The 18,838-nt window shown below is 42.9% G+C and overlaps 1 protein-coding gene across 2 annotated transcripts in view; it reads right to left on the bottom strand.

Moving 5' to 3' along the window:
* Window positions 1–1,750: 1,750 nt before the first annotated feature.
* Window positions 1,751–18,838, bottom strand: part of LOC124619807 (endoglucanase A-like) — a 113,605-nt gene continuing 96,517 nt past the window's right edge. For both annotated transcript variants that reach the window (XM_047146402.1, XM_047146403.1), the window contains one exon: window positions 1,751–2,144. In XM_047146402.1, the coding sequence (XP_047002358.1) occupies window positions 1,931–2,144 (214 nt within the window). In that variant the 3' untranslated portion in view covers window positions 1,751–1,930. The remainder of the gene's footprint in view (window positions 2,145–18,838) is intronic.

Here is an 18,838-nt window from a genome sequence, read left to right as displayed (position 1 = left end):
ATGGCTCCAAGTACCAGATATTTTACAACCTGAGGTTTTCGGAGATCTCAGGATACCTTTAACGAAGTATAGCCAACAAACAACAATGGCGTAATAGAAATATACTGTTTTCAGTTGGATCTGTATCTAATTGGGCTCAAATTTCACACAAGAAATGGCAGAAGCATGATGGGGCAGTACATTTTGTTCCTGCTGTGAGACAACTAACGAACCAGTATGATCCAAGGCCGAACACAGCTTTTATCATGCCCACGAAAATCATCTAATGTCAATCTTCTGGATTTTCTGGATATTGTCACCTGAAAAGTGATTCGTACAGCTCTCTTGTTGGTAGGGAGAGAATATATTTATTGTTTAATAAATTTGTCATTAAAAATATATCACTTTTTCAAACCAACAGCTCAATTCATGGAATCAGTACTAGAAATAAGAATAATCTTCACAAGGATTTAAAGTCACTTAGTCTAGTACAAAAAAGTGTGCATTATTCAGGAACACACATTTTCAATAACTTGCCAGCAGCCATAAAAAGCTTAACAACCAATGTAATTCAGTTTAAGAGAAGCCTAAAGTATTTATTGGTGGCCAACTCCTTCTACTCCATTGATGAATTTCTTAGTAGAACCAACTGATTTGTGTGTGTGTGTATATATATATAAGTACAATATAACTTCTGCAGAATTTCAGTGCAGTAATGTGTTCATTGTAATTAAGTGTGTGTGTGTGTGTGTGTGTGTGTGTGTGTGTGTGTGTGTGTAAGTACAATCTAACTTCTGCACCATTTCAGTGGAGTCATGTGTTCATTTTAATAAGTATTATAGTAGTTATATTACACGTTTTTTACCTAATAAATAAATAAATAACCTTTTTTATTTTAAATTCAGTGCATTAGTATTTGTAAAATGATTATTTCATATAGTGTTCATTAGAAAACGACGATCATTCCATTTGGGACCTGTGGAATGGTGCATTGTTTGAGTTGTAAATATTTGATATGTATTGTTGTTTTTCTGACATGTTCTACATCCTCCTCAGTACGGATCAATTGGAATGAAAGTAAATCTAGTCTAATCTAATCTAAACCGGAAATGCGAACTGTACAATTTATCAAGATTTACGAGACGACCTTTGGGTTTTATAAAAATTTCTTATCCTGCTGCAGAAAAGAATGCACTATTGCATAACAGTACGAGAGTGACACGTGTAACTCTAAGTTAATTTGAACAGTTAATGTACTTGTTTACCTTGTTAAGGCTGGCCATGTTTCAGATTCGTGCCGAACGTGATGAGGTCTAATGGAAGAGATTACGTATCAAATAGGTGCATACTGTCTAGGCCAAAAGTTAATAACGAAGTCAGTGGCTCCTCCTAATAACATATTCTGAGATTGTGGACACACATTTTAGTAAGTGTGTTTTCAGTCATCTTATTTTTCATTGTTAATTACGATTTCCTGTGCAGATTGTGTCATTCCAGTGATGGTGCTTCAAGGTGTGCACTTTTAGTGGTTAAAAACAGTCTTGGTTGCAATTTTAGTTTTTTATTTTTCAACGACGCGTCCATCTAGAAAAGATAACCTGAAGATGCCTAAATATGGCGAAACGCGTCGTTGAAAAATAAAAAACTGAAATTGAAACCAACACTGTTTTTAACCGCTACTGTTAAGCACTGGTTTGCAGTATGCCACACTTGGATTGGAAGAATTTCTAAAGTGTGCGCTTTTCACAAGTAGAGCAACAAAATACCATACTAGTGTTTCACAAGAAGATTTATTAATGTTGACACTAGCCTTTTTAAACAGAGGTGACAAGCTTTTCTTCTGAGATTTAGTTGTTAGCGCTAACACAACGTGGACGAGGCCCATATTACAAGAAATAACGATGAGTCGTCGAGCCAGGCGCCGCTGTCGAGAATGCAGGGCGCCGGCCGCTCAGTAGCCCAGCTGCTTGAGGGCGGCCAGGACGCCCATGAAGGGGGCGTTGTAGACGATGCACACCTCGTTGTGGACGTAGTCGGTGCGGTCGTCGTTGTAGTCGTCGTTCTCGCCGGGCCCGCCCACCAGGGCACCGGTCACCTCGTGCGGGTTGGGATCCGTGGTGCTGTACTGCGTCCAGTCACAGGTGGCGGGCAAGTCCGGGCACGACCTGTGGATGCGTTTGTCTGCGGTCAGCAAAAGTAGCACGTGCTTGCAGTACGCTTCTTCATAGTTCTCCGAAAGGCACGCGATAGTGTACCGAATTAAGGCATGCGTTCAGTAAGTAATGCAACACACTTTTTTCTCGGCCAGTTTCGACTGAAAAAATGCTGAATTTATTGTGGGACATCGTAGAATATGCCCGCTTCATCCCCTATAGTTTTACGAAGTCCCGACAGGTGGCATCATTAACGTAGCCTCCAAAGTGGTGTCTGTAACAGCGATGCGTTCCAAGCCGTTAGCTGTCACTGAGTTCGTTTTGGCGGGAAATAAGAGCGTGGCAAACATTAGCAGGAGCTTGCAGAACGTCTATGGAAAGCTGGCAATGAACAAAAGCCCTGTGAGTCGTTGGGCGATGCGTCTGTCATCAATGCAACAATATCACGCAAATCTGATCTCCCGCGTATCGGCCCGCCGCAGGCAGCTGTGAATCCCGCAATGTTGGAACATGCGAACACTCTCATTCGAGGTGATCGATGGATCGCAATCGAACACCTCACTCCAAAACTTGCTGTCTCTGAGACATTCACCCACGAGTTGGAGAACTGAAAGGTATGTGCCCCCTGGGTTCCTCGGCGCTTTACAGAAGACCATAATGAGCAACGAATGACCATAGGCGCGAAGCTGCTTGCGCTTTACGAGTCTGGTCGTATCAGTTTTTTGTCGAAAGTCATCACAGAGGATGAAACATGGGTTCATCGTTTTGAACCGGAAACAAAATGGCAATCGATGGAGTGGAGCTTAGCCGTGTGCAGCTCGCGTTGATGCCGTTCATAGCTTGGCATCTTGTAATAGCGATAGTGGCGTCTCGTTTTCTTCGTTTTCTACGTTTGCTCGCCTTGTCTGTCCGTGAGTGGCAGCACCAACGCTTATCGGTAGGGGTAGCTGCGAGAGCGATGTCTTCGTTGCACACCGAACCCTGGAGGTTTAAGTTGGCTGAAGAGTTAACTGCTAATGCAACCTCGACTATTCTGAAATCTCACCTTTGGTCGGCGGGTTGTTGCTCCCAGGGCCGTTGATCCTGGCAGCAACGAGTGAGGTGTTTCGAGGCGGTGAAATATTAAAGACGTCTTTCTCTATTTGTTATTCATGATTGAATTTAGTATTATTCTTATTAGTGAAGTGCAACCAGCAGTATTTTCTGCCTTGTGGCCGGCTAACGCCCCAGTTACCTGCCCTGGAGGTTAGCGTACTTCCCCACCACTGTACCTTTCCTCATAGTGTTGATGCTGTCTGACATGACGAGTAGTTCGACAGCCTCTTGTATTGTGCTGCGCATATTTTTTGGGAGGTTTACCTTGGTTCTAGTGTTTCCTTTCGCCTTGGGTGTTTTCTGAAGACGTAGTGCTGATTATCTTTTCGCCCTTGCCTAAGAATATTCCATCGTTTTAGCGGTGATAAGACATTAGGCGGATTGGTTAGTCGGTCGCTAGCCGCTTAAGCTGCCCCTAGTTGAGTTGCCATCCTGTTACGTGAGTACAACTCTTGAATGGGTGTCTCACCTTAGCTTATGTATGAGTTACCATCCCAGGCCGACCCTTGGAACACTTGCTGAGAACCGCTTGTCCTGATTCCTCAGATTGTGATGTTTATTTTAAGGATATTTGTGATATTCTAATTATTGTTGGTGTGTTCTTCAGCCGAGCAATACTTTCAGTTCTTTCGCAATAATGCCTTCAGCCGTGTTACAGAAAATTTTTTTCCAAACAAACTTGTCTTACAGGCAAATTATTTGTTGAAATGTGTGCTATTTGGAATTGTTCTTCTGACTTCTAATTCAAGCCTTCACCCGTTTGTTATTTGAAGCTGTTTGTGGCCTTCAGCCGAGCAATTATTTCACTTCTTTAGTGATAAAGCCTTCAGCCGTTTTACAATAAGTTTTTTTAAGCAAATTTGTTTTAAAAGCAAGGTATTTATTTTAAAAGTGCTATTTTGAATTGTTTTCCTGACTTCTAATTCAGGCCTTCAGCCGTTTCTTCTTTGGCATTGCAGTGGCCTTCAGCCGAGTAATAATTTCACTTCTTTTATAATAAGGACTTCAGCCGTGTTACAGTTTGTTTTAAGACGAAGTATTTATCTTAATATGAGCTATTTGGAATTGTTCTTCTAATTCAGGTCTTCAGCCGTTTGTTGTTTGAGGTTATTGTTGGTGGCCTTCGGCCGCAAAATAGTCGACCTTTTTCCCTGTGATAAGGCCTTCAGCCGTCATACAGTCAATTGTGTTTTTTAAGACTTCGTTTTAAACTTTTAATTTCTTTAAATAAAGTTCACGTAATTGTAGTGCAACCGAGAGTAACTGATTACGGCCCCGTCCACAATCGTAACCTTATCCTGTCCCATCCTGAGAAACCAGCTCTCAGGCACCACATCACCTCCCCTTCGAAGGAAAAGCTCAAAGCCGCACCATTGCTGGTAAAGTCATGGCGACTGTCTTCTAGGACACTGAAGGGACTATTCTGTTTCATATTCTCCCTCAAGGCGCAACGATCAAGTCTGAAGTGTGTTTTACTACCCTCAGAAAATCGAAGAAATAACTTCAGCGTGTTCGTCGATGCAAAAGTGGAAATGAACTTTACTTCTCCATGAAAACGCAAGGCCTCAACCAAGTCTACGCACCCGAGAGAAGCTCCGAAATCTTCACTGGGGTCATCCACTCTACAGCCCGGATCTCTCACCTTCTGACCTTCATCTGCGTGGCCCAATGAAGGATGCATTCCGTGATAAGCAGCATGTGAATGATAGGGAGGCTACTGATGCAGCAAGACGTTATCTGCTACGTCGACCAGGAGAATGGTGCCATACAACCATACATACATACCACTAAGGTGGTGTAAGGCCGTCACGCTGAACGGAGATTAGGTTGACAGCACCAGTCACTAACGTTATTGGTACACGCCCGCTTCCACCGCAATTTCAACCTTGGGTTGTGCTTAGACTGGTCTGATGGATGGCTGCGAAGCACTGAGTTCTAAAGACCGCCCATCTGTATTCATGCGGAGCCATACGTGGCGCACTACTAAGCCCGGACCGTTGTTATCCTCTGTATGAGGCTTTCTGGCAAATCTAGGATTGAAGAGGATATTCTCTTGCATCCCATTTACCAGAGATGCTCTATTTTAACATACTTTTAACCTATTTATCCCCAGTCATACATCCTTTGTAGACTCACATTTTAATATGCACCTGAAGATGGGACGTATGTCCTAAAACCGGGTAGTGAGTTCCCTTTTAGAAATAAATAATTTTTACAACTATAGCGGATTTTATCATTGACAATGTGTAACAGTTGTGGATGTCCCTTGAATAGGAACGTGCGTAAAATAGGAATTTGTAGTCATAAAAGTGGGGAATCACATGGTGCATTGGAATCCTGAATGAAATTAACCTGCTTCAGGAGAAAAGAAAAGTGTGTTACAGTACTTCCTGAACGACCCTCGTACAAGGTGATTTCCAAATTTTCAACTTCACTGTTGTTTAACATTACATGTAAGGGTGCACGTTTTCTAGTTGTTTGCGCAATACACGCAGAAATAGTGGGGCATGCTTCCCTCGAACCTAGGAGTGACACGTCACTAGCAAATAACGATAGTGTTCGTAATAATAAATACATAAAGCTATAAGCCTCTTTGAGAGAATGTGGAACGAGACACGGAGCAGTAGGGCCAGCACCGCTACATCTGGTGGGACCCACAACTGCAGCTTAGGGGAGTGTGACTGACCGCAGACACAGACCAACCGTGTTGGCTTCTCCAATGCTCCAACTGCAATTACAAGTCAATCTTGCTTGTGATCTGCGGCTACAATAATTAGACAGGAGTCAGTCTAGGAAATAAAGATCGCTGCCGTTTGCAGCAGTGCATAAAGTGAGTATAGCACCACATCTCAGAACACTTCAAAAATTCAGAAACAGTCCGGAAAGCGATTTTCTTTTTTTTTTTTTTTTTTTTTTCAAACGAAAAAAATTGCCCTTCAGTTTGTAGCGTTGCTCCGTGTGTCTACCCAGATACTTTTCGATTTTTGCAGCACACAATCAAGCATTATATATATATATATATATATATATATGACATTGTAATTCTGTCAGACACAGCAAAGGACTTGGAAGCGCAGTTGACGGAATGGACAGTGTCTTGAAAGGAGGATATAAAATGAACATCAACAAATGCAAAACGAGGATAATGGAATGTAGTCGAATGAAGTCGGGTGATGCTGAGGGAATTAGATTAGGGAATGAGACACTTAAAGTAGTAAAGGAGTTTTGCTATTTGGGGAGCAAAATAACTGATGATGGTCGAAGTAGAGAGAATATAAAATGTAGACTGGCAATGGCAAGGAAAGCGTTTCTGAAGAAGAGAAATTTGTTAACATCGAGTATAGATTTAAGTGTCAGGAAGTCGTTTCTGAAAGTATTTGTATGGAGTGTAGCCATGTATAGAAGTGAAACATGGACAATAAATAGTTTGGACAAGAAGAGAATAGAAGCTTTCGAAATGTGGTGCTACAGAAGAATTTTGAAGATTAGGTAGGTAGATCACGTAACTAATGAGGAGATATTGAATAGGATTGGGGAGAAGAGAAGTTTGTGGCACTACTTAACTAGAAGAGGGGATCGGTTGGTAGGACATGTCCAGAGGCATCAAGGGATCACAAATTTAGCATTGGAGGGCAGTGTGGGGGGGGGGGGGGGGTAAAAGTCGTAGAGGGAGACCAAGAGATTCAGAAGGATGTAGGTTGCAGTAGGTACTGGTAGATGAAGGAGCTTGCACAGGATAGATTAGCATGGAGAGCTGCATCCAACCAGTCTCAGGACTGAAGACCCAACAACAACATATATATATATATATATATATATATATATATATATATATATATATACTGTTGACATATTTCCCAATACCATTGTTAGCATCATATAATTCACTCGTTTCCGAACTTCCTTTCTAAATACAAAAGTAACAGCGAATGGCCAAAGAGCTCCATCGAGCGAGGGACCACCGACAACAGTGTGTGACTTAATAGAACTCGACTGCCAGCATTACGTTCTCTCAGTTTAAATGACACTGTCACTTTAACTGTATAAAGCAATACTGGAAGACCAATGATTATTTACAACCAGTTTTGGTTGAGACACTAGTCACTGTTCTAAATAACTAACGCATGTTATAAGCTGATGAGCCAAAATCCTATAACTACTCTTACTAAAACATTCAGTGTTATTATGAAGTTGTCAGATAAACTTCTTTTTGATACCCAACTTACAGTCTGGATCTGTGGAGGACATATTCAGCGGGATTTGCAGATGGACACTCTCGCTCGCTAGTGAAGTCAAATTCCGTTTCGACGCGCACACGCAAAAACGTGACGTCACATGTTTCTAATGCTCAAGCGCAACTGGTCGCTATCTGTTACTATCCGTAGCTATTCTTATCCCATGGTGGAATACTGTTACACATCTTCATCACCGTAACACAAGTACCACTCGGTTTCATACCACTCATTGTATAGCCTTTGGTAATATGAGACAGGAGGGATACCCGTGGTCTAGGGGTAGCGTCTTTGATTCATAATCAAAACGTTTTCGGTCCCGGGTTCGATACCCGCCACTGCCTAAATTTTGATAAATAATCAGCATTGGCGGCCGAAGACTTCCGGCATAAGAAGTCAGCCTCATTCTGCCAATGGCCTTGTCAAAGAGGGCGGAGGAGCGGATAGAGGTTCAGGACACTCTCTTGTCCTAGGGGTGGGAAATTGCCCCTTAAGGCGGAAGAATCAGCAATGATCAACGACATGAGGATGCAGAAGGCAATGGAAACCACTGCATTAAAGACACGTAACGGGTATCCACAGGACATGTGGCCTGTAATTGAAGATTCATTGGCAAAAGATTCCGGAATAGTCCCCCAGTCGGATCTCCGGGAGGTGACTGCCAAGGGGGAGGTTACCATGAGAAAAAGACTGAATAATCAACGAAAGGATAACGTTCTACGAGTCGGGGCGTGGAATGTCAGAAGCTTGAACGTGGTAGGAAAACTAGAAAATCTGAAAAGGGAAATGCAAAGGCTCAATCTAGATACAGTAGGGGTCAGTGAAGTGGAGTGGAAGGAAGACAAGGATTTCTGGTCAGAAAATGGTATAACAGGTGTAGGATTCGTTATGAATAGGAAGGTAGGGCAGAGGGTGTGTTACTGTGAACAGTTCAGTGACCGGGTTGTTCTAATCAGTATCGACAGCAGACCAACACCGACAACGATAGTTCAGGTATACATGCCGACGTCGCAAGCTGAAGATGAACAGATAGAGTAAGTGTATGAGGATATTGAAAGGGTAATGCAGTATGTAAAGGGGGACGAAAATCTAATAGTCATGGGCGACTGGAATGCAGTTGTAGGGGAAGGAGTAGAAGAAAAGGTTACAGGAGAATATGGGCTTGGGACGAGGAATGAAAAAGGAGAAAGACTAATGGAGTTCTGTAACAAGTTTCAGCTAGTAATAGCGAATACCCTGTTCAAGAATCACAAGAGGAGGACGTATACTTGGAAAAGGCCGGGAGATACGGGAAGATTTCAATTAGATTACATTATGGTCAGACAGAGATTCCGAAATCAGATACTGGATTTTAAGGCGTACCCAGGAGCAGATATAGACTCATATCACAATATAATAGTGATGAAGAGTAGGCTGAAGTTCAAGACATTAGTCAGGAAGAATCAATACGCAAAGAAGTGGGATACGGAAGAACTAAGGAATGACGAGATACGTTTGAAGTTCTCTAACGCTATAGATACAGCAATAAGGAATAGCGCAGTAGGCAGCACAGTTGAAGAGGAATGGACATCTCTAAAAAGTCCATCACAGAAGTTGGGAAGGAAAACATAGGTACAAAGAAGGTAGCTTCGAAGAAACCATGGGTAACAGAAGAAATGCTTCAGTTGATTGATGAAAGGAGGAAGTACAAACATGTTCCGGGAAAATCAGGAATACAGAAATACAAGTCGCTGAGGAATGAAATAAATAGGAAGTGCAGGGAAGCTAAGACGAAATGGCTGCAGAAAAAATGTGAAGACATCGAAAAAGCTATGATTGTCGGAAGGACAGACTCAGCATACAGGAAAGTCAAAACAACCTTTGGTGACATTAAAAGCAACGGTGGTAACAATAAGAGTGCGACGGGAATTCCACTGATAAATGCAGAGGAGAGAGCAGATAGGTGGAGAGAATACATTGAAAGCCTCTATGAGGCTGAAGATTTGTCTGATGTGATAGAAGAAAAAACAGGAGTCGATTTAGAAGAGATAGGGGATCCAGTATTAGAATCGGAATTTAAAAGAGCTTTGGAGGACTTGCGGTCAAATAAGGCAGAAGGGATAGATAACATTCCATCCGAATTTCTAAAATTATTGGGGGAAGTGGCAACAAAACGACTATTCGCGTTAGTGTGTAGAATATATGAGTCTGGCGACATACCATCTGACTTTCGGAAAAGCATCATCCACACAATTCCGAAGACGCCAAGAGCTGACAAGTGCGAGAACTATCGCACAATCAGCTTAACAGCTCATGCGTCGAAGCTGCTTACAAGAATAATATACAGAAGAATGCAAAAGAAAATTGAGAATGCGCCAGGTGACGATCAGTTTGGCTTTAGGAAAAGTAAAGGGACGAGAGAGGCAATTCTGACGTTACGGCTAATAATGGAATAATAAGAGTGGACGATCAAGAACGAAGTGCTCGTATTAAGAAAGGTGTAAGACAAGGCTATAGCCTTTCGCCCCTACTCTTCAATCTGTACATCGAGGAAGCAATGATGGAAATAAAAGAAAGGTTCAGGAGTGGAATTAAAATACAAGGTGAAAGGATACCAATGATACGATTCGCTGATGACATTGCTATCCTGAGTGAAAGTGAAGAAGAATTAAATGATCTGCTGAACGGAATGAACAGTCTAATGAGGACACAGTATGGTTTGAGAGTAAATCGGAGAAAGACGATGGTAATGAGAAGTAGTAGAAATGAGAACAGCGAGAAACTTAACATCAGGATTGATGGTCACGAAGTCAATGAAGTTAAGGAATTCTGCTACCTAGGCAGTAAAATAACCAATGACGGACGGAGCAAGGAGGACATCAAAAGCAGACTCGGTATGGCAAAAAAGGCATTTCTGGCCAAGAGAAGTCTGCTAATATACTAATAACAACTACCGGCCTTAATTTGAGGAAGAAATTTCTAAGGATGTACGTCTGGAGTACAAAGTGAAACATGGACTGTGGGAAAACCGGAACAGAAGAGAATCGATGCATTTCAGATGTGGTGCTATAGACGAAAGTTGAAAATTAGGTGGACTGATAAGGTAAGGAATGAGGAGGTTCTACGCAGAATCGACGAGGAAAGGAATATGTGGAAAACACTGATAAGGAGAAGGGACAGGATGATAGGACATCTGCTAAGACATGAGGGAATGACTTCCATGGTACTAGAGGGAGCTGTAGAGGGCAAAAACTGTAGAGGAAGACAGAGATTGGAATACGTCAAGCAAATAATTGTGGACGTAGGTTAAAAGTGCTACTCTGAGATGAAGCGGTTAGCACAGGAAAGGAATTCGTGGCGGGCCGCATCAAAACAGTCAGTAGACTGATGACAAAAAAAAAAGTATGAGTGACTGCGTGTACCTTAATCTTACCAACTAGAAGCCGGTAGTCTTCATGCAGCACAACATGTGCCCCAAAAGCTTATTTGTCCGTTTCTCCCCCCTCTATAGTTGCCCTTGTGTTCTTATAGTCGCCGTTCAACCGTTCTTTTAGTAGTGCAATCGTACGTCTCCACAACTACTCAGTAGCCTGTAAATTCCTGTTTTTTTTCGGAGTTTTGCGGTTATCCTTGAAGATGATCTCCACAGATGGGAACGAAACGTTGAGTTTCAACAAGGAAGCTGGAAAATATCACGCAGGGACGGACCGTTTTTCATATTTTTATTCATTTAAAATTACCTTTTGAGAGCCTTATAGAGCATTAAATCGAGCGGTTGTGCAAACTTTTTATGTTACTAGTGTGCGTAGTCAATGAGTGTGCCTGTATTTTCGCCTTCGTATTCTCCTTATCCTTTAATTCAATAACCTTCTTTCTACTTCGTATAATACTGGTAGTTCAGGTTTCAGTTTGATGAGTTTGTTCGTAGCAGAGCAAGAGGAGGCAGGTTTCTCACGGGACTGCCACCAGCGGCAAGTTCTCGGCGAGGTGAGAGCTATGCAGGGGCGGCACTATCCAATGAGACATACAGTGCGGTTCTGGAAGAGGCCACAGGTGTGGGCCGCCATGCGTTGAAGGCGACTTTTTGCTCCGAGGCATACAACAGGCTTCAGGTTTGGCGAAACCTCTGAAGAAGCTTTCTCGTCGCCGGTTCACTGCACTGCAGGGGGGAGAGAGCGTTCCGCACCCCATTCTGGGGAGGCGGCTCTCTTGGAAGACAAAATCTTAAGAAATCAGGCATAGAGACTGTAAAATTCTTCCCCGACCACTGCTCTTTTGTTTTGCCGCCTTTAGAGAAATGTCGAACTCACCGTGATAACTGTATGACTCTTGTAACATGTAGAAAGAGAAGTGCTGACTGGCATATATGCCATGATGTCAGAGTGCCGGCAGGGAACGCTTCCCTGGTAAGCAGCAAGCGGGGTTAGACATACTTCTTTTGTTTCGTTTTGTGATAAAGACTTTCTGCTCTGTGCTGTGATTGTTCAGCGGCCTAAGAAATTTTGGTCTTATGTCAAAGCGGTAGGTGGATCAAAACAAAATGTCCAGACACTTTGTGACCAAAATGGTACTGAAACAGAGGATGGCAGACTAAAGGCCGAAATACTAAATATGTTTTTCCAAAGCTGTTTCACAGAGGAAGCCTGCACTGTAGTTCCTCCTCTAGATTGTCGCACAGATGGCAAAATAGTAGATATCGAAATAGATGACAGAGGGATAGAAAAACAATTAAAATCGTTCAAAAGAGGAAAGGCTTGGACCTGATGGGATACCAATTCGACTTTACACACAGTACGCGAAGGAACTTGCACCCCTTCTTGCAGCGGTGTACTGTAGGTCTCTAGAAGAGCGTAGCGTTCCAAACGATTGTAAAAGGGCAAAGGTCATACCCGTTTTCAAGAACGGACGTCGAACAGATGTGCAGAACTATAGACCTATTTCTCTAACGTCGATCAGTTGTAGAATTTGGGAGCACGTATTATGTCCTAGTATAATGACTTTTCTGGAGACTAGAAATCTACTCTACGATCGTGTGAAGCCCAACTCGCGCTATTCGTCCACGTGACTCAGAGGGCCATAGACACGGGTTCCCAGGTAGATGCCGTGTTCCGCAAGGCGTTTGATGCTGTTCCCCACAGTCTTTTAATGAACAAAGTAAGAGCATATGGACTATCAGACCAATTGTGTGACTAGATTGAAGAGTTCCTAGATAACAGAACCCAGCATGTCATTCTGAGTGGAGAGTAGTCTTCCGAAGTAAGAGTGATTTCAGGTGTGCCACAGGGGAGTGTCGTAGGATCGTTGCTATTCATAATATACATAATTGAACCTCTGGATAACATCGGAAGTTCACTGACGCTTTTTGCGGATGATGCTGTAATATATAGAGAGGTTATAACAATGGAAAATTGTACTGAAATGCAGAAGGCTCTGCAACGAATTGACGCATGGTGCAGGGAATGGCGCCGGCCGCGGTGGTCTAGCGGTTCTAGGCGATTCAGTCCGGAGCCGCGCGACTGCTACGGTCGCAGGTTCGAATCCTGCCTCGGGCATGGATGTGTGTGATGTCCTTAGGTTAGTTAGGTTTAAGTAGTTCAAAGTTCTAGGGGACTGATGACCATAAATGTTAAGTCCCATAGTGCTCAGAGCTATTTTTTTGCAGGGAATGGCAATTGAATCTCAATGAAGACAAGTGTAATGCGTTGCGAATACATAGAAAGAAAGATCCTTTATCATTTAGATACAATATAGCTGATCAGCAACTGGAAGCAGTTAATTCCATAAATTATCTGGGAGTACGCATTAGGAATGACTTAAAAGGGATGGTCATATAAAATTAATCGTCGGTAAAGCAGATGCCAGACTGTGATTGATTGGAAGGATCCTAAGGAAATGGAATCCAAAAACAACGGAAGTAGGTTACAGTACACTTGTTCGCCCACTGCTTGAATATTGCTCACCAGTGTGGGATCCGTACCAGATAGGGTTGGTAGAAGAGATAGAGAAGATCCAACGGAGAGCAGCGCGCTTCGTTACAGGATCATTTAGTAATCGCGAAAGCGTTACGGAGATGATAGATAAACTCCAGCTGAACACTCTGCAGGAGAGACGCTCAATAGCTCGGTACGGGCTTTTGTTTAAGTTTCGAGAACAAACCTTCACTGAGGAGTCAAGCAGTATATATCTCCCTCCTTCGTATATCTCGCGTAGAGACCATGAGGATAAAATCAGAGAGATTAGAGCCCACACAGAGGCATACCGACAATCTTTCTTTCCACGAACTATACGAGACTGGAATAGGAGGGAGAACCCTTTAGAGGTACTTAGAGTACCCTCCGCCACACACCGTTAGGTGGCTTGCGGAGTATGGATGTAGATGTAGAGGGGGCGGAGTGGAGGAGGGGGGGAGGCATGCAAATAATTGGTAGAAAGTGCAGGAATGTGAAGTTGCGAAGTTTCATAACTTTCCAACGCGAGAGTCTGGCGTCATTCCGTTGTAACTCTTCCGCATTCATCTTCTGTTTTCTGAGTCAAGTGGACTGCTTTACGAGATTAAGAGGTCTCTCCACGTCCAGCTGCCCTGGAAAAGGACAGGATGTACTTGTGCTTGGTAATTAATAAGTGCAGACCGGCCAATTGCATTAGCATATAGTCAAGTAGACAGTTTTCTGTTTGATCTTCAGTTGTGACGAATGAAGCTCTGTTCATAGCTGCAAGATATGACAGACTGCTGGTTACAAGTACGGAAAATGAAAAGGACTTCGAAAAATATTCGTTTGCTGATCCACGTTTGGGGCGCTTTGACACTAAGTGTTGGTTCACTCAGGAGCTTTACTCAGACTTATACGGTCTACTCTCCCGTTAGAAGGTTTTCTTCACTTGTACAGAATTTAGCACAAGTTTAAATATTGTCTTTGCTTTTGCCTTTGACACATATCACCAGCCTCTTTAACTTAAATTGGGATAGGATTTTTTCGGGAAATTATTACTGCGTAGACCAAGTTTAGCTGTGATTCAACAACCGCCAGACAAGTCTGTAATCACAGACCCTGTACGCCGAATGCACGCCGACCAGCGCAGGTCGTTGCAGCCACGTCGCCACAGTACATTAGTCACCCGCTATTGTAAAGAACTGCTCAGCTCCGGCGTGGTAGGGAAGTCAGGTGGCAACACTGAAGGCCATTTCTTTCGATTCATTCCTTTTTCTCTTCTCTTCAAGGCATGTAGTACTTCGTTAACATCTGTAATGCAGATTCATTATTATACGGGAAGGACAATTTGTCTCGTGAACGAGAAGTAGGAAATCTGTTGGTTTCTATTCCCTTCTTTCCCGTATCCAAACACACGTCAACTACTCACTAAAAATCATTCCTTTTTTTCTAATGGAGCCTATGGTTGATGTTTATTGTCTCCAATTGCTGAAGTCATTTTCAATGCCCATTTTTATGCGGTGAGTGTAGATGGTATTCACTGAACGTAACATCTCGTTTCAAACAGTAGCACCATTCATCCTCGAAATTTGTGTGTTATGAATGTATGATGAAAGCAGTCCCAAGTTCAGTTCACGTAAGTCGGATGCGTAATGAAAAAGAAATATCAAATTCAGTTTAAGTAAGTCAGATGCGTTATTACAAATAGTTAGGAGTAGGGTTCAAAATGGTTCAAATGGCTCTGAGCACTATGGGACTTAACATCTATGGTCATCAGTCCCCTAGAACTTAGAACTAATTAAACCTAACTAACCTAAGGACGGCACACAACACCCAGCCATCACGAGGCAGAGAAAATCCCTGACCCCGCCGGGAATCGAACCCGGGAACCCGGGCGTGGGAAGCGAGAACGCTACCGCACGACCACGAGATGCGGGCTAGGAGTAGGGGTAATTTGTGCTAAATTCCAGACCATAAAGTGAATGTCATGGGGTCAAATTCATTCCTTTAGATGCGGTTTTTAGATCTTTGTGCGGGTTCTTCCAGACATTTAACTTTTACATACGCACGCACGAGTCAACCGACAGTTAAAAATATAATCACTCCAACCGGTATTTCAAGTCGTCCGACCAAAATTTAAGAGCCCAAAATACTTTAATGACAGTGTCATTTTTTTAAATATTTTAGAAGTATTACCACTGACTACGGCGACAAAGAACGCCACCTTATGGCTTTGCAGGCACTTGACACGGTGGGGAAATTACATATCAGTCTAGATGAGTCGAAAGGGGTATCATTCTACCGGTGATACGGACCGGGAATGGGGAAAGCCACTGACAAAGGACAGATTTTTGTTGGTGAGAGTTGTCTTTAAGTGTTACTGTCGAAAGTGTCGCACCCAGTGCTTAAGTTACGTTTGGACAGTGGTACGAATATTGCATGTTCTGCTTTGCGACAAACCAGTCTTACGCATGACAGCTAAATTCGGGGCCGTTGTTCAGAAAGCGAGACTGAGGTGGTTTAGCGCCCGTCAGTTGCCTAAGGTGGAGAATTTTTGTGCGGGCCACAGCTTAACTGCTGCTAGCAGCAGCAAACTTCAGCAACTAACTGTCAATGCAGGTGTGTGTTTCTCTTGTTTATAACTTTTTGTCCCCACTGCGCCGTCATTATTTTAATGATTAGGCCGCAATGCCATAAACAAGACGTAGTCCGATTGCCGAACTAATCTCGTGACTGTACAAAGGTTTTCTGACATATTATCGGTTGGTAAAGCCTAGGGGCAGGTGAGGCGAATCGCTTTGTTCAATAGATCTGCGACATTAACATAACCAGGCAGTAAGTAGTGTTACACACAAACAAACACGATATGGAGTATTTTCACACATATGACAAGACTGGAAGAATATTTGGTTAACAGAAAGCAGTACGTTACACATATCGCGAATGTTCAACTGAAGAGTGTAAGGTAACTTTCTCAATATACATGATAAGAGCAGGAGCTCTATCAAAGTGTTCTTTAATAATGCCGTTGTCTACATGGAATTATCGTCATTGAACGATCTTGGGGAAATGTAAAAAGACTTGCACAAAATTCCACTTCGTGTAATGAATGGAACTCCTCGTGTAATGAATGGAACATAATGTCCACAACACAGAGTAATATCAGTCAGTATCGGCTTACAAGATGTGAAATGTGACAGTCATACGAAGAAAATCTTAGGTAAGACGAAGAAGATTTGTTAAAACAGCCAGGGAAAGTGTAGATCACAATGAAGAAAGTAAGTAAGAAGGTGCAGTTTGTATGGTTTACTTCGATAATCTGTTCCCTCATTCGGCACAGAACATCTTCAGATCCATACAAGTAATCACTACAAAGAGCAACTTGTCTGCAGGGTAAAGAATGAGATAAATCATATTAAGTGACCCAAACGGTGTCCTTCTCCATTATAAATACATGTGGTCATAGTTCTCTGAAACTGCATGTCTACAACCCAGTAACGGATATCGCTTTCATCGAACTATTGTGAACAACGTTAGAACACTGCTCCAGCGTTTGTGTTCTTCACTCTAGATGTAAAAATCAGAGGTGCGCTGCTACGATCGTAACACAGTGGTATAGTTTATAGGAAAATGAAACAGAGATATTTGTCGAATTTCTGAAAGAAAGGCAACGCTTCTGTCATGTAAACCTGTCGGGTAAATAACGACTCCTATCGTTATTTAACGAAGACTGTACAACATTGTGCTCCCCTATATCGGGTAGGGATAGGGAGAATAGCATGACAGAGGTTAGGTTAGTATCTGCAGAAGCTATTCAATCTGCCAATGGAATAGGGCAGGAAATCGCTATTATTGGCAGAAAGCACCTTCTGAAATTCACTGCGGCGTGGCTTGCGAAGTATATTTATAGAGATTTAGGCGTCCGGTCGAGAAAGAGTAGCATTACACAAGGTATGAACGTATTTTGGTTTGTTAGCATTTACTTGTACCCTTGGATGAACTTTTAACATAGCACAATGACGACTGCTTGTTAGGTTGTAAGGGTTTCTCAGAGCAGCTGTGAAACTAGTCTAAGTGACAACTGAATATATCGACTGGTTCATCAAACATAGCGCCTGCATGCTGGTTTAAAGGAAGTGATTATAAAATAAAGAAAAACTATGCCTGTGAAAGGTTTGTTTCCAAAAACACTGTTATCTCATAGGTGTGGAGTTAACAGACCGAAAATACAAAGGGTGTGCAGAAAATAACTTCCGATTGGTCGCGAAATGGAAACCACAGTGAATATCCGAAGAAATTTTGCCCAGATAAGTTGGATAGTGTATCAAGTATGACCGTCGATCGCGTCACGTTGACTTTGCCGTTCCGAGCGCACAACGAGTACGTAAACAGGCAAAGAGGCCTAGAAAATAGTGTCTCCTGCAAACTACAGGTGCCTGGTGAGAGATTCCCCTCATTTCATGCAAGCCCACATAACGTAACTGCCATGTGTTTCCTTTTCCATTACAATTCTCTACCGTACACTGCAGGAGCAATAAAGACGATTCTGCAGCGTCTGATCACCCACTAAAAAGTCTGGACGTGGCTCCCTCTGATGTTCGTCTCTACTCACACGAGTCGCTGGCTGTGAAGAGAGCATTTTGAAACAGACAACGAAACGCAGACGGCTGCCGTCTGTGACGAGGATATTGGAAATTAGCTTCAAAATGTCTAAGTCGGAGAGCTGACTATGTGGAGAGGTCGGTGGAAGGTTGATTTTCACTGTGGCTTCCATTGCGCGACCCATCGGAACCTACATTCTGGACAAAGCTCGTAACAAAATGTAATTGCGACCGCGAGTCACGCGACGGCAATATCATTGCGAGCTAGCCTTCCCTCCAGCATCATAGGTTCCAAGGGGCAGTTCAACTGCCAGGCGGTGTCAGCCCGCTGGCAATTCGAGCGTCGTACTATAGACGTCGCCAGCATAACGGGAGCTGAGCTGGGTGTCAACCCTTACGTACGAAATTTCTTGTTACTGTGCAAATCTGGAAATAAACCGCGTTCCAGTTGCAATTGCTGCTCCAGCTCATCTCAGTACATCTACCGAATGGAACTGGCACAGGCTAGTTCGCTTTACTGAAAAAATCAATGTTTGGACGTAGACACTTGTATTTGCTTCAGTAGTTGTGCTTTATGTGTCTGTTACCAGGTGCTGTTTGTTGAGAGTAGCGCCGCCGGTCACATAGGCAAATCACCGGCACTTCGTGGGCTGTCAAAGTACAGATTTCACGATAGGCACATAGATTAATGCCAAAGTGAAATTGCAATAAAATCTAAACCTCTTTCCTTGACAGAAACACCAGAATAAAGAAAGACTCGCCTTCTATACCAAACCATGTTCCTTCTTACGGAATCTCAACCCTATCAAGAAGCCTGACCGACTTTCTGATGGGCCGCAACCAATAAGCCACGTTTTTGCATCGAATCA

This window comes from Schistocerca americana, chromosome 6 (genome assembly GCF_021461395.2).
Source record: "Schistocerca americana isolate TAMUIC-IGC-003095 chromosome 6, iqSchAmer2.1, whole genome shotgun sequence".
Lineage (NCBI taxonomy): Eukaryota > Metazoa > Arthropoda > Insecta > Orthoptera > Acrididae > Schistocerca > Schistocerca americana.
This window is presented reverse-complemented; position numbering and strand designations above follow the sequence as displayed.